General features: G+C 46.8%; 1 protein-coding gene across 4 annotated transcripts in view; it reads left to right on the plus strand.

Moving 5' to 3' along the window:
- The window catches only part of LOC147622842 (MLO-like protein 13), a 90458-nt gene extending 78450 nt beyond the window's left edge, over window positions 1–12008 (plus strand). For 2 of the 4 annotated variants that reach the window (XM_086822481.1, XM_086822479.1), the window contains exons 9-15: window positions 8275–8324; window positions 8427–8467; window positions 8549–8722; window positions 8827–8862; window positions 8953–9020; window positions 9144–9204; window positions 11148–12008. In XM_086822481.1, coding sequence (XP_086678607.1) covers window positions 8275–8324; window positions 8427–8467; window positions 8549–8722; window positions 8827–8862; window positions 8953–9020; window positions 9144–9204; window positions 11148–11525 — 808 coding nt within the window. In that variant the 3' untranslated portion in view covers window positions 11526–12008. Of the gene's footprint in view, window positions 1–8274; window positions 8325–8426; window positions 8468–8548; window positions 8723–8826; window positions 8863–8952; window positions 9021–9143; window positions 9205–9546; window positions 9836–11147 lie in introns of those variants that run through there. The other 2 variants (XM_086822482.1, XM_086822480.1) reach the window with 2 other exon arrangements.
- The last annotated feature ends 361 nt before the right edge of the window (window positions 12009–12369 follow it).

Below are 12369 nucleotides of genomic sequence, written 5' to 3' on the forward strand. Positions count from 1 at the left end.
GAACAAGCACAAGGACCCGGGGTACACCATCAAGAATGTGGCGGTAACGGCCGCGGAAGCTGAGGCGGGAGAGCTCGGGAGGATTGGTACCTCTAGAACCTGGCCAAAGGATGCCCCTATGGAAGCTAAAAGCTTTCAATAGGACCGAGGAAGAGTAGGGAACCGTAGTGAGACCGGGGTAAGGCGCTGATCCTCCACCACTGGATCAAAGCCCACCTGGTATTGAAAGAAGAAAATCTTCCTAGGACCAAGAGGAAAGGGGTTGCTAGCCAAAGCCTGAGAAGTAGCTTCTGAAGAATGAAAGTCCACCTGGAAGAAGCCTCGACCAAGTAAACGAGTATCCTCAAAGTGCACAATCAGCTCCGAAGGGAGAGCTGCTAGAAGCCATTCACGGGCCTGTGAACGAGAGGGGTGGGAACCATAAACTCTTGCAACGAGGGTAGTTTGGACCTCAAAGTCAATGTCGTGCTGAAGAGAGGTGAGCTCATCTTGTGAAAAATTGATGATTCTCCCAGCCAGTGGGGGTGATGAAAGATTGGCTGTGACAAAAAAAGCCATAAGACCAATGAAGAAAAGTGGGCGGCCGATTTGAATCCAGATAAAATAGCTGCTGGGAAAACGGGAGCAGAGGAAGGGGGGCAAAGGCGGGGAGCAGCTGGGGAAGGCGGGGGCAGCAGAGGGGCAGGCGGGGACTGAAGAAGGCAGGGGGCGGGCGGCAAAGGGGGAGGCAGGGCAGCAAAAGGGGCTGGCGGGGGCAGCAAAAGGGGCTGGCGGGGGCAGCAAAAGGGGGGCAGCAGAGGGGCTGACGGGGGCAGCTGAAGGGCAGGCAGGGACTGAAGAAAGGCTAGCGAAGGGCAGGCGGGGATTGAGGAAAGGCTAGCGAAGGCTGCAGAGGGACAGGCGGGGGGTTGCAGAAGGGCAGGCGAAGGCAGCAGAGGAGCAGGCGGAGGCAAGAGGGCAGGCGGGGGCAGCACCGCAGGTCCACGTCACTTCAGCCGATACAAGTACTTTTAGGTTGGTAGAAAGCTGATAATTACTCTTCTTCCACTCTGTTTTCAGTTTCTTCAAAGTAACCAAGGTCTCGCTTCTCCAAGATCAATTGCACCTGTGTCAGTCTTGTCAAAAGAGAAAGGTGAGCGGTTAATCAAATTTAGGAAAGGACTAAAGTCTTGGAAAGGAGTTTCTCTTAGGTCAGCAAAGTATTCTCCTGTATACCAGTCTCGAAAATATCCAAAGGTGGTAGTAACAAATTCAATGCACTCCAAGGGGAAGAAAAGCAGTAGAAGAAGGCAAAAGAGAAACCATCACAGCCAAGAAGCTGCAAGAGCTCCAAACAATGAAGATAAACAATTAGGAGCTGTACCAAAAGATCAACGAAATGTGGCTGTAAGGCCAAGGCCAAGGAAGCTACCAAGCTCTCTACATATTTAGAAGAGCTCAGTGAGTAGCTGGAGGAAAGCCAAAGCAGTTGCAAGAAACTATCCAGAAAGAGCTCGTAAGAATGAGGGGGGCACTACAGAGGAAGGAGTCTCAAGTAGAAGAAGCTAACAAGGTAGAGCCCTTCGGGTCTTTTGTAGACGCTAATAGATCTCTCTTTTTTTTTTTTTTCGTGAAATGGTGTTTTATATTATATGTAAAAAGCTAATAGATCTCTCTCTCTCTCTCTCTCTCTCTCTCTGCGCTTCTCTCTCTGCGCCCAGTATGGTACAGGATGGAGCTAGCTAGGTTGCATATCATGATTGTATACTCCATGCATATAGCTTTGCATTCTTCTAGTAGTAGAGCTCCATCCCTTGCACACCCAGATTCAGCTTTTTTTTTGTTGAGTACTTTTTCATTTTGTTGGGATGACAGAGGATACCCCATACAGGTACTCCGATTTGTCTCATAGGCCGAGTTCGGTCTTTTGGAAGACGTTAATAAAATCTTTCTTTCTTTCTCTCTCCGCCCCCGTTTCCCCACCCGCCCTCTCTCTTCACTTTTCTCTCTGCGCCCGTTTCCCCACCCGCCCTCTCTCTCTTCGCTTTTCTCTCTGTGCGCCTTCTCTCTCTTCACTTCTCTGCTGTTCGCTTCGCTTCTCTCTCTGCGCCCCTGTTTCCCCACCCACCCTCTCTCTCTTCGCTTTTCTCTCTGCGCCTGTTTCCCCACCTGCCCTTGCTTAGGCCCCCAAGCAGCAACATACCTACCTGCTGCTACTTGCTTCCCACTTGCAGCTGGCCATCTATGGGGGCCACCAGCTGAGGAGCAAATTCAGTACTAGAAGGGGGACCCCTTCAGTCCAACATGGACAGCTCGCCGGCAACAAGGACTAGAGGTGAGAAGGAGAGGAAATACAGCTCGATTTGGGCGAGCTCACAGAAGATCGACGACCCCCATATCAAAACATGCCTGACCACCATGAGAGAAGTATGCAAAATGCAGGATACTGACATTCAGCACCTACAAAAGAAGCTCGGGAAGAATAAGGATAGTGATGACCTTGGGCATGAGTTGCGTGTCTCCATGCAAGAGGATATGGATAGGTGGAAGGCAGACATGCAGGCATACATGGCAAATCAGCTAAGCAAGATTAGGAGGAAATGGTCAAATGCTGGACGCAAAAACCAGCCACCACACCTCACTAATCACGGAGCTGGAGGCCCAAGTCGCCACCCTTAGAGCGGAAAACAAGACCTTGAGGGCACGTACTCAATTCGAAGAAGGAGAGATTCAACTATCCCTCAATGATGAGCTGAATACACTTAGAGTGCAATTGAAGACCCTCCAGGAACAAGAGGAGAAGAAGGCAAACGAGGCAACCACATGGGCCGAGGTGATTAAGAAGACACAGAAACAAGTGGAAGAAGCAGGCAGATGGATTGAGGTTGCCAAGAAGCGACGGAACCCACCATCATCCCGAAACATCATCAATGACACACTTGAAGAAGAAAAGAAGGAAGATTAGGGCATTGAATGTGAGAGTGGTGGGATGGAAGGAAGGAGCCTCGCCGAAAGAGGACGCTATAGCACTATGCAAAAAGTTGGAAATCGTTGATACCCCCTTCGTCGAGGTATGGAGGGTGGGCAAAGACACCACCAAGGAACGCGCACTCATCCTCAAGTTTGCGGGGTTGGAGGCGAGGCAAGCATTCCTTACCAAAAGGCGGGCACTAAAAGGAGAAAAGACTTACCTCGAAGACGATCTCACACTAGCATAGGTGGCACACAGGATGGAATGCATGCCACGCATCTTGGATGCACGGAAGGCAGGGAAATGGACAGTGTACCGAGATGGGAGGGTGATTATCACCGAGTGACGTGCCCAATGACGGTGCGAGACCTATGAGACCAAGCTAGAGATTGCGGTTTGGAACTGCAATGGCACCTTGAGGACAGATGCAGGTCTGTTCGAGGAGACATTTAGAGGGAGAGACTTGGTCTTATACACAGAGACTCATCAATGCCAGGGGAGTCGGCTTCCAAAGGTGAGAGGATACAGATGGGAGTCTGTTCACCGCACAGTAGGGGGTACCCGGGGGTCGGGAGGGGTGTCTTTATTATACAGGGAGGAGCTTCAACATGTGATACAGGTGGTCAGACGGGATGAGGCCGCACGGTTTTTGTGGGTGAGGATCCAGACAGGGAGGGCCTGAGACATCTACCTTGCAATGTGTTACTTTGCACCTTGGAATTCTAAATATGCCACCCATGGAGAGTCCTCGTACCTGCCCCTTTATGGTGACATTATGAAGTTTTCTAGTCTAGGGGACATCCTCCTGGCTGGAGACTTAAATGCCCGCACCGGAGGTGCACAGGTACCCTTCTTTGAGACAGATGATCCGATGTACCAGGAGATTGACACGATGGGTACAGATCTGGAGCGGACATCACAGGATACAGCAGCCCGCACAGACTATGGAGAGTATCTCTTAGCCCTCGGAGGGGCTCATAGGCTAGCCATTTATAATGGCCTGGCTAGATGGCCTAGATCCAACTCCTTCACCTCCTACCCCTTCCGACATGGAGCTAGTACAGTGGACTACCTAATGGGATCCCTCTCTTTGATCCCACTCATTTCGGAGTTTACCATCTCTCCTCGCCCCATCGGTGTTGCAGCCGACCATGCATACGTGGCCTTCTCACTCACATGCCGATACACCATGCAATCACTTGCTTTGCCCCATCACCGTCCGAGATACCACTTCACCAGAGAGACCTCTTCCATCTACTTTGATCACATCTACCGCATCCTCTCCGACCTCGACCCCACATCCCACTTGATGAGCCTCTCAGCCACCCTCCATACGTCCGCTGCATCCGCCTTCCCACAATCCAAAGCCACCCCTACATCACCAGGAGGGACTGTCCCACATAATAGTTGGTACGACAAGGAATGTCGTGATACCTGAGCCCGTCTACATCGGGAGATGGCACTAGGATCTACCACTCACCAGCAGGCACGAGTGATCTTTCGACGTCTCACACGGAGAAAGAAGAGAGCCTACCTAGCAAGGCTTGAGGAAGAGCTATATGAGCTATTTCTTGGAAGGGACTGTAAGGAGGCCTGGAGGATCTTCCAGGATCATCGCCTTCCAACTCCGATTACTTCACCCAACACCTGGCACACCTATGCCACCTCTCTATACCATGTCCCCGAGTAGCCACCTCTCCCCCATCCACCGGAACCTCGTCCCCCACACTCTTCCTTCTTTCACCTCAGCATGGTGAGAGATGCTATTGACAGGATGCAGACTGGGAGAGCACAGGATCATGATGGACTCGTCACCGAGCATTTCTCCGATGCTAGAGACACGCTAACCCCTTTAGTGGTCCACATGTTTAACAAGGCTTTATGCGAAGGCTACCCCGTCAGCTGGTCATCGAATACTATTGTACCTATCTTGAAAGCAGGTGACCCCATGGACCCCAACAACTATAGGGAGAGAAGAAGAGAGAGATAGCTGGTGTCAGGTTTTCTTTATTATATGGTACAAAAAGGTGATTGTTTGTTTGTACATGATCTAGGCCCTTGATCTACCTCCAAAGGGGTGACCTCTGGCCCCTTCTACATGCTTAATGCTGGATTCTACTTCTTCAAATGCTGTATGTGCTGAATGATGAATGAAAATGATGTTTTCATGCTTACATATTGAAAGAAAGTGAAGCAAATAGAAAACATAGGTGTGGGCCCAGGTACAAGACCTGTAAATGCTGGAAACTGATTTTTATTGCTGAAAACTGAGCACGAGGGAAGCCCGTAGGTGCTGTACAATGATAAGAAACAGAAGCAGCTGCTAATGACCTCAACAAGATGCAAAAGGATGAGATGAAAATAAGGGAAAGGGTGAGAACCCTTATATATCCCTTAGAGTGTTGGTCGGCGAGCTGTAGCAGGTCGACAACAGGACAATAGCATAAAATGCTATAAAAATGTTATAAAATACCTAAAAAATGGTAGAAAAATGCTGAATAATATTTGGTAAGATATGCCAATGCAAGGCCTCATAAATGGCCAATACAAGCATGAAAATGGTGATGTAGACCATCTGGAGATGATATATTCCAACACCTCCTCTTCAGCACCAGAGGGTCGGTCCAATACCAGCATGTTGAAGTAACACCTCCAAAGTAGCCGAAGCTCAGTTCGGGGGATCCTTTGGTTGATCAATGTCCTATAAAGCATATAAGATTGAAAAGGATTGATGAACACTCGACGAAGAAGAACACCACCTCCTCTCAAATTGGAAGGAAGAGGTACAAGTTGCATTAATGGACACATCCAAAGCACGAGATGTAGAAGCAGCATCGGGATCAATTAAGAAGAAGTTGTTCTCAAGAAAGGGAACCACTGATAGCTCCAAGGAAAATGATACCTCCTCTATATCTGCAACAAGTATCGGTACCATAGTAGACGACTCCTCTGATGCCACGAGAGACCTATGGGACTACAAGAAAAGAAAATGCCATGGTCTCACTCCCGCATAAATATAACGCACTTTGCCTGCACGGAATGAGAGGACCCCTGAATACGAGCCCAAGTAGCCATGAGAGTATGGATGATATCACCCCATATAGTACTAATGCATTGAGACTCAAAAATCTGGACACCCTCAATAGCCTCCGTGCATCTAGCTGTCCAGATCTTCCATGCTGTAATACTGGCAACAATCTCCCAATTGGTGTCAATCCTCTGTCTGGGAGGGTGATAATCAGAGTGAGGGACATCCTGCAATAAACCATGTTGGGCAATACCTCTACGAATGAAAATAGCAGTCTGTATTAGTACCCTCGTAGAAAAGTTGCGGACCAGAGTAGGAAAGCCAAGCAACTGCCACATGAATGGCGCGGCTACTCAATTTGCCCATAAGTTGGGCTATAGAATCCCAAATATGTTGTGCAGTGATGCATCCCCATAAACAATGCTGTATAGTCTCAGAAGTTGCCGCACATCCCGGGCAAGTAGGTGCTACATCGAAAACCGATCTCCACTGATTGGTGGGGAGAACACCATGTAAAAATAACCAAAAGAAATGAGAGATCTGGCTCCAAGCTTGGCATTCCGGACCGTGAAACTGAAAAAGGGAAGGCTTTTCAATGGATCAAAGGCAACAATCCACTCCCACTCACCTGGATCCCACTGAAGATAGGACTACCGCCATATAGCCACAAACACCAAGAGCCGTGAGTCACTATCTGAGGAGAAGGATCAATGAACCAGTGCTTCACAATCCTCACTGGACTAAGCCTAGTATCTGGGATGATCCCCTCCATGCTACATCTACTCAATCTCCCCCAAGCATGATAGAATAGATGATGCAACCTGTAGCCTCTTGGCCCGGGAGAGCAATGACCTACAGAGGTATGCCTATCCTCGAAAAGACTCCTAGCCAACTCGGATGATAATCTCCATGAAAGGTCCCAGAGAACCTCTCATGCGGTATAGTTGCATCAATCTAAACAATACGTATGCGAGAGTCCCTAAGATGTTGAATGGATGCAGCTCTCTGATTTGCCGGAAGACCCTTAAAGGTCTTCCCCAAGCAAGAACTATGTATGCACATCTCCCCCATCCTGACCACTGCATGCAACGAGATGCACCAAGTGGCCGACGGGCCTCATCTCTAATGAACTCGTTCCACATAATAGGTTGTTGGTCAGCCTCATAGCCTATGCCAATATCTGCGCTGTATCACTAGAGAGATATCATAACTCTCCCAATGAGGCCTGAGAGTAGGGATCCTATGCATCTATCGAGTGATGAGAAGACCTAGGAAGCCTTTGTCGCAAGAATGGTCTCATGCTGCTCCATGCTCTGACAATGGCTGCAGTAAGAGGGGAAGATGGTGCCTTGAGATCAGCCTCTATGAACAAAAACCGTGTGCTTGGCAGCCAATCTCTCCCAACATGGGGTGTACATCCAGAAATCCGAGACAAGGAAAAATCCTTCGAAAGCTTAGTGCCTGGTAGGAAAGCTCCGACCACAAGTTTGCAAAGCAACGCCTTGCACTAAACATCCGGATCAATAATATTCAGCCCCCCCCCCCCCTCCCCCCCCTCTCGTTTGGGCTGAATAACTGTAACCCAAACCACCTTGGCACGTGTCTATGTGGTGCCATCCAAACCCGACCAAAGAAAATTGTGGATCAACCTCTGCAATTGACCAATGCATGCACGAGAGAAGCACACCAACAAGAGGCAATAAACCAAGCCAAGGCAAGCAATACCTGTTTAGCCACCAATGCTCTGGAGGCTAAATCTAATCTCTTGGATCTCCAATGAAGAAGCTTCTTCTGGATACTCGTAAGTATCGGAGCAAACTGCTGCACAAGAGAAATATCAACCCCAACTTGGCATCCCAAATATCTAACAGTCCATCCTTTACTGATCCAAGTAAAACCAAGCTCTGCATCCCAAGCAACTCTCGGCGAGTCGCTAATCCAAAAACCAACAGATGTGTGCCAATTAATGAGTGCCCCTGCTCCCAAACAAAACTCTTCCAATGCCACCTAGAAGGAACATAAACATATGTGTGAGGCCTCCAAGAACATGGCTGTGTCATCAGCTAACTTAGAGTCAACCAGCTCCTCTTGACTATGAAGAGGCAACTTCAATCCAGAAATACCAGCAATGGAGCAGAGGAAGATGCTCATGGCCTCTGCAACTATGATACATAATAATGGGGCTAAAGGGCAACCCTGCCGTACCGAGCAAGAGATCTGATTTTTTCTTATTTTGCAACCAGGTGTTGTTTTACTTGTGAATAATTATTGTTTCTTTTTTTTCCAACTTACACAGTCCTTCGCTATGGGGATACACAGTTCTGTTGACACTATTAAATGTGGATGGTAAGTTTGCAATTAGTTATTTGTCAAATATTTGCTTTCATTTCCTGTTCAGCAGATTTAATTACACTGACAGGATTGTTTGTTTTTTTATTCCCATTTTAGGATGGGGAATGTATTTTTGGGCTTCTTTCGTACCTTTAATTGTAAGTTGTTTGGGCTTCCCTTCATACAAATCTAAAATGTGGGATATATATCTTCTGATTTCTTCTTTTTGGATGAAGCAGATGGTTCTTACCGTTGGCACAAAGTTACGGCACATCATCACCCAGATGGCTGTCCAGTGTTTTGAGAAACATGCTGTGGTAGAAGGCATGCCAGATGTAAAACCAACTGATGAACTTTTTTGGTTTGGAAGTCCAAGATTTATACTCTATCTCATCCATTTTATATTATTTCAGGTTTGCATCACATAAGATTAGTGCTTAAGACTTCTCACAACAGATAATTGATTTATTTATCACATGATTTAAGCCTTGACATCGATGAGATATTGTAATGATAGGATGCACTTGAGGTCTCCCTTCATCTCTGGAGCACGGTGAGACAAAAATCACTTCGTCATGCATGCAGACACCACTTGAACCCTTCAAAATTCTTTCTTCTAAACGATTGAAATGTTTGGATCCAGTTTGTTTTTGCGAAGGGCAACTGCTTCTACCGGCATCGATACCTACTTCTAGGACGCCTCCTCCTTGGGTGCGATTGCTTTTGGGCATGTATAGTGATATTCCTTTTGAGGTTTCTGATACAAACACTGAAGCTTTAAGAAATAAAGCATTTGATTGAGGGGCCTAAACATCTGATTATGGTGTTTTGCAGGGTTCTTGCACAATTGATATGTGGCTATGTTATGCTCCCGATTTATGCTCTTGTTTCTCAGGTTGTCAACTCCTTTTCTACAAAGGTCAATGTAGTATGTTTATAGGCAATGATAACCGTGGCCAACCCACCACCTAAGCATAGACATGTGGTGCCTGGCTTGTCTGATGCAACCTTAATCCAGCATCAGCTCTTGTCAACATGTTTTTTCTGCCCTTCCCCCCCTTCTCCTGTTTCCTTCTCCTCTTTCTTTAATTTTTTGGCAGCTAGTTTTTCCTTTTATTTTCTCATATGTTTTATGTCCAGTGTACTCATGAATCATACGTATTTTGTTTTCGGTCTCATAGACCTTTCGCGTCTTTTGTTGACGTTAATAAACTCCTTTCTTTCCATCCTTCCCCAGTTTCCTTTTGATCGCCTCTGGTTCCTTATCCTCAGAGCGCTCCATGGCAGCTGCTCCGATTTATTTGACTACACTTGAATCCATAAACCTTGTGGAGGCAATCATGGGAAGCAGCCACCTTGTGCAAGCCACCCGACAAGGGCACATTACGAACATCCTTCTTCTTGGCTGGTGCTAGTTTGGCATTGAGTTTGACTCCGAGGTCTTGGCTAGGAGTGGCCTTCAAAGAAATCCTCTTCATGACACCTCAACCACAGCTTGAGGTAGAGCATCAGCCAAAGGACCTGTCTTACGGCAGATGAGGACTCTGCTGAATTCCACCATCTCTTCCCCCCAGTCACATGCAGTGCCACATCATCAGGAAAATTAAGGCCTATGTTGTTCAAATGGCCACAAGATGGTGATCCAAGAGGAGCTTCAGCAACCTGTGATAGGTGGTGAGATTGACATCCTGATGATTTAGGAGCACCTGTCTCACTGTTTGCTGTGCTAGGTCATCTGACGAGATGCTTACAAGTTCCATACTTTCTAGTTCCAGCTTTTGCACTGTTCGGCGAGCAGGCATGTGCACCTGCATATGCTGTCATATGATTCCATAGGCGATCAATCATCCCAAAATCCCTCTGTAGCCACCTTGGCCAATGGATGATCTATAGTCCATGTGTGCTCATGGAAACCAATCACTATCACACTCGCCCACTGTAAGGTGCATCCACTAAAATTCTTCATAAGGATTTGTGCTTTATCAAGTCTACTATATGGTCCCAAAAAGAAGGTGAGAAAGGTGGAGCTCTCATTAGTACCATAGACAGCCAAAGGTATGTTGTACCTAGTGATGAACACTTCAACCACTGCATCGGGGGAGGGTCCAAGATCAGGGCCAGTCACGTCAAGGGGATGGAAGAGTTGATGTCAAGGCTAAGTATTTCCTCTCTCCTAGAACTTTAGGATTAGTTGTCCGAAAATAAGCCAATCTCTAAGCAACCAAGTGAGGCCTTCTGGGATGCTGATTCCGGGCAAGGGGATTCTAATACTTGATGGCGATCAACGTGTTAAGCCTTCCTCTACACCCCTAACTCAACTAGAGACGGGATCTCCTTTTGAATTCATGTACACTAATGGTCCCCAGACATGCACATGATGGATAACGCAAGACTTCAACATGATAAGAGTCACCTCTCGACAGAGGAGGCAACATAATGACCTGGCTGTTTGGAGGTGAGGGGGTGAGGATGGCTGGCACCTACATGAGTTCATGCACATCATGTTATATTGTGCATCCTTAAGAGAATATTATGTTATTATCATGCCTTTCTCAGGAGCTGCAAGATTGTTACAAGATTTGAGGACTGCCTTTCTGCAAATATTGGAGTTGCAAGATACATTGGGTCTTTCAAAGGAATGTGTGTTCAACAGGGCTGCCCAGTGCAAAGAGGCTAGCCTTGTGCAATCTATTCCTTGAAGATTTCAATAAGTTTTTGTGCTGTTCTCTTCTGAAAGTGGCTTTGAGCATTCTTTTTGGACCATAAATGGTTACCCTAGGGAAGCTGATGTGAAGATGGAAATGATTTTCAGATACTAACGTAAGCCTTGGCATGCAGATGGGCTCACAGATGAAGGGAAAGGGTGGTGACGATGAGCACATGCAGATGACGAGTCCGAGGTTGCCTGAAAAGGAAACACAAAACCTTAGCATGGCGGTCTTGGTTAAGGGGGAGAGAATGCCCATTGCAGCAGATTCCAATCCTACCCAGCTCCAATGTCCTGCTGGCGAGTTCCAATGTCTGGAGGATGGTGAGGACTTGGAAGAGCAGGGTGGTGGAGATTCCACCATCAAAGAAGACAATGACCAAGGTGGCCAAGGTGGTGGTGCACCCCTCCAAAGAAAGATGAGCTACATCCAACGAGTCACACGGGGTGTCCAAGGTGTTGACTACCACACTCTAGTGACCCCACTTCCTGGTGGAAAATCAAAATGACCCTTAAAATCTAGCCCCCTTCAAGGGAAGAGCAATATGATATTTGGACTCCAACCCCTCAAAGATGATTCCAGTCCTACATTACAAAGAATATGAGGAAAGAGGTTGATTCCTGTGGCAATGTGTACACTACATGAATGTTCGCGCAAGGTTCCATGCCTCATGCAGAATGGAGGAGTGCCCAAAGTAATAAGTACAAAAGAGCTACAAGCTCCTTAGCAACAGCAGTACCTTTTGTGTATATGAAACATTTTGTAGGTACACCCTTGAGTCCATACTTTTTTGTCTTTGTGAAAAGGGGTAAACTCAATTCCATATTTATTAAGGTGGCAATATTTTGTGAATCTCTTGAGGAGAGTTTTTCTCATGGTTGTCCCAGCCATCCGCCCAGTTCTAGCGGTCCAGAATGTGAACCTTTGCATTGAACTAATACAATGTGACAAACATTGGTTGAAACACCAACATTTGGAGAACACCCTCCTGAATATAGAAATTAATCTAGAGGGAAAAGAAGAGGACAATGCTTTTATAATCAAAAGTTTACAGATTTTTTTGGATTAAGTGGCACATGTTTAAGGCTATGGCCAATTTCAGTGTTTAATTGCATTGAAACCCCGGAAGTTACATTGGGTAAATGCATGCAAATAGAAAACATATTGGAGGTCATTGTTTCATTGCCTTAAATAGAGAGGATATGGAGGGATGAATGCATGCAAATAGAAAGTATATGGGGGGTCATCATTTCATTGCCTTAAATAGAGAGGGGATCATCATTTCATTGACTTTTGCAAGCTTTCAATGGAAATGCAAAAAACATGTTTGGTGCCATATTAGAAATAGGTGG

This window comes from Cibotium barometz, chromosome 28 (genome assembly GCF_041138505.1).
Source record: "Cibotium barometz isolate CiBa-2024 chromosome 28, ASM4113850v1, whole genome shotgun sequence".
In the NCBI taxonomy this organism is placed as follows: Eukaryota; Viridiplantae; Streptophyta; class Polypodiopsida; order Cyatheales; family Cibotiaceae; genus Cibotium; species Cibotium barometz.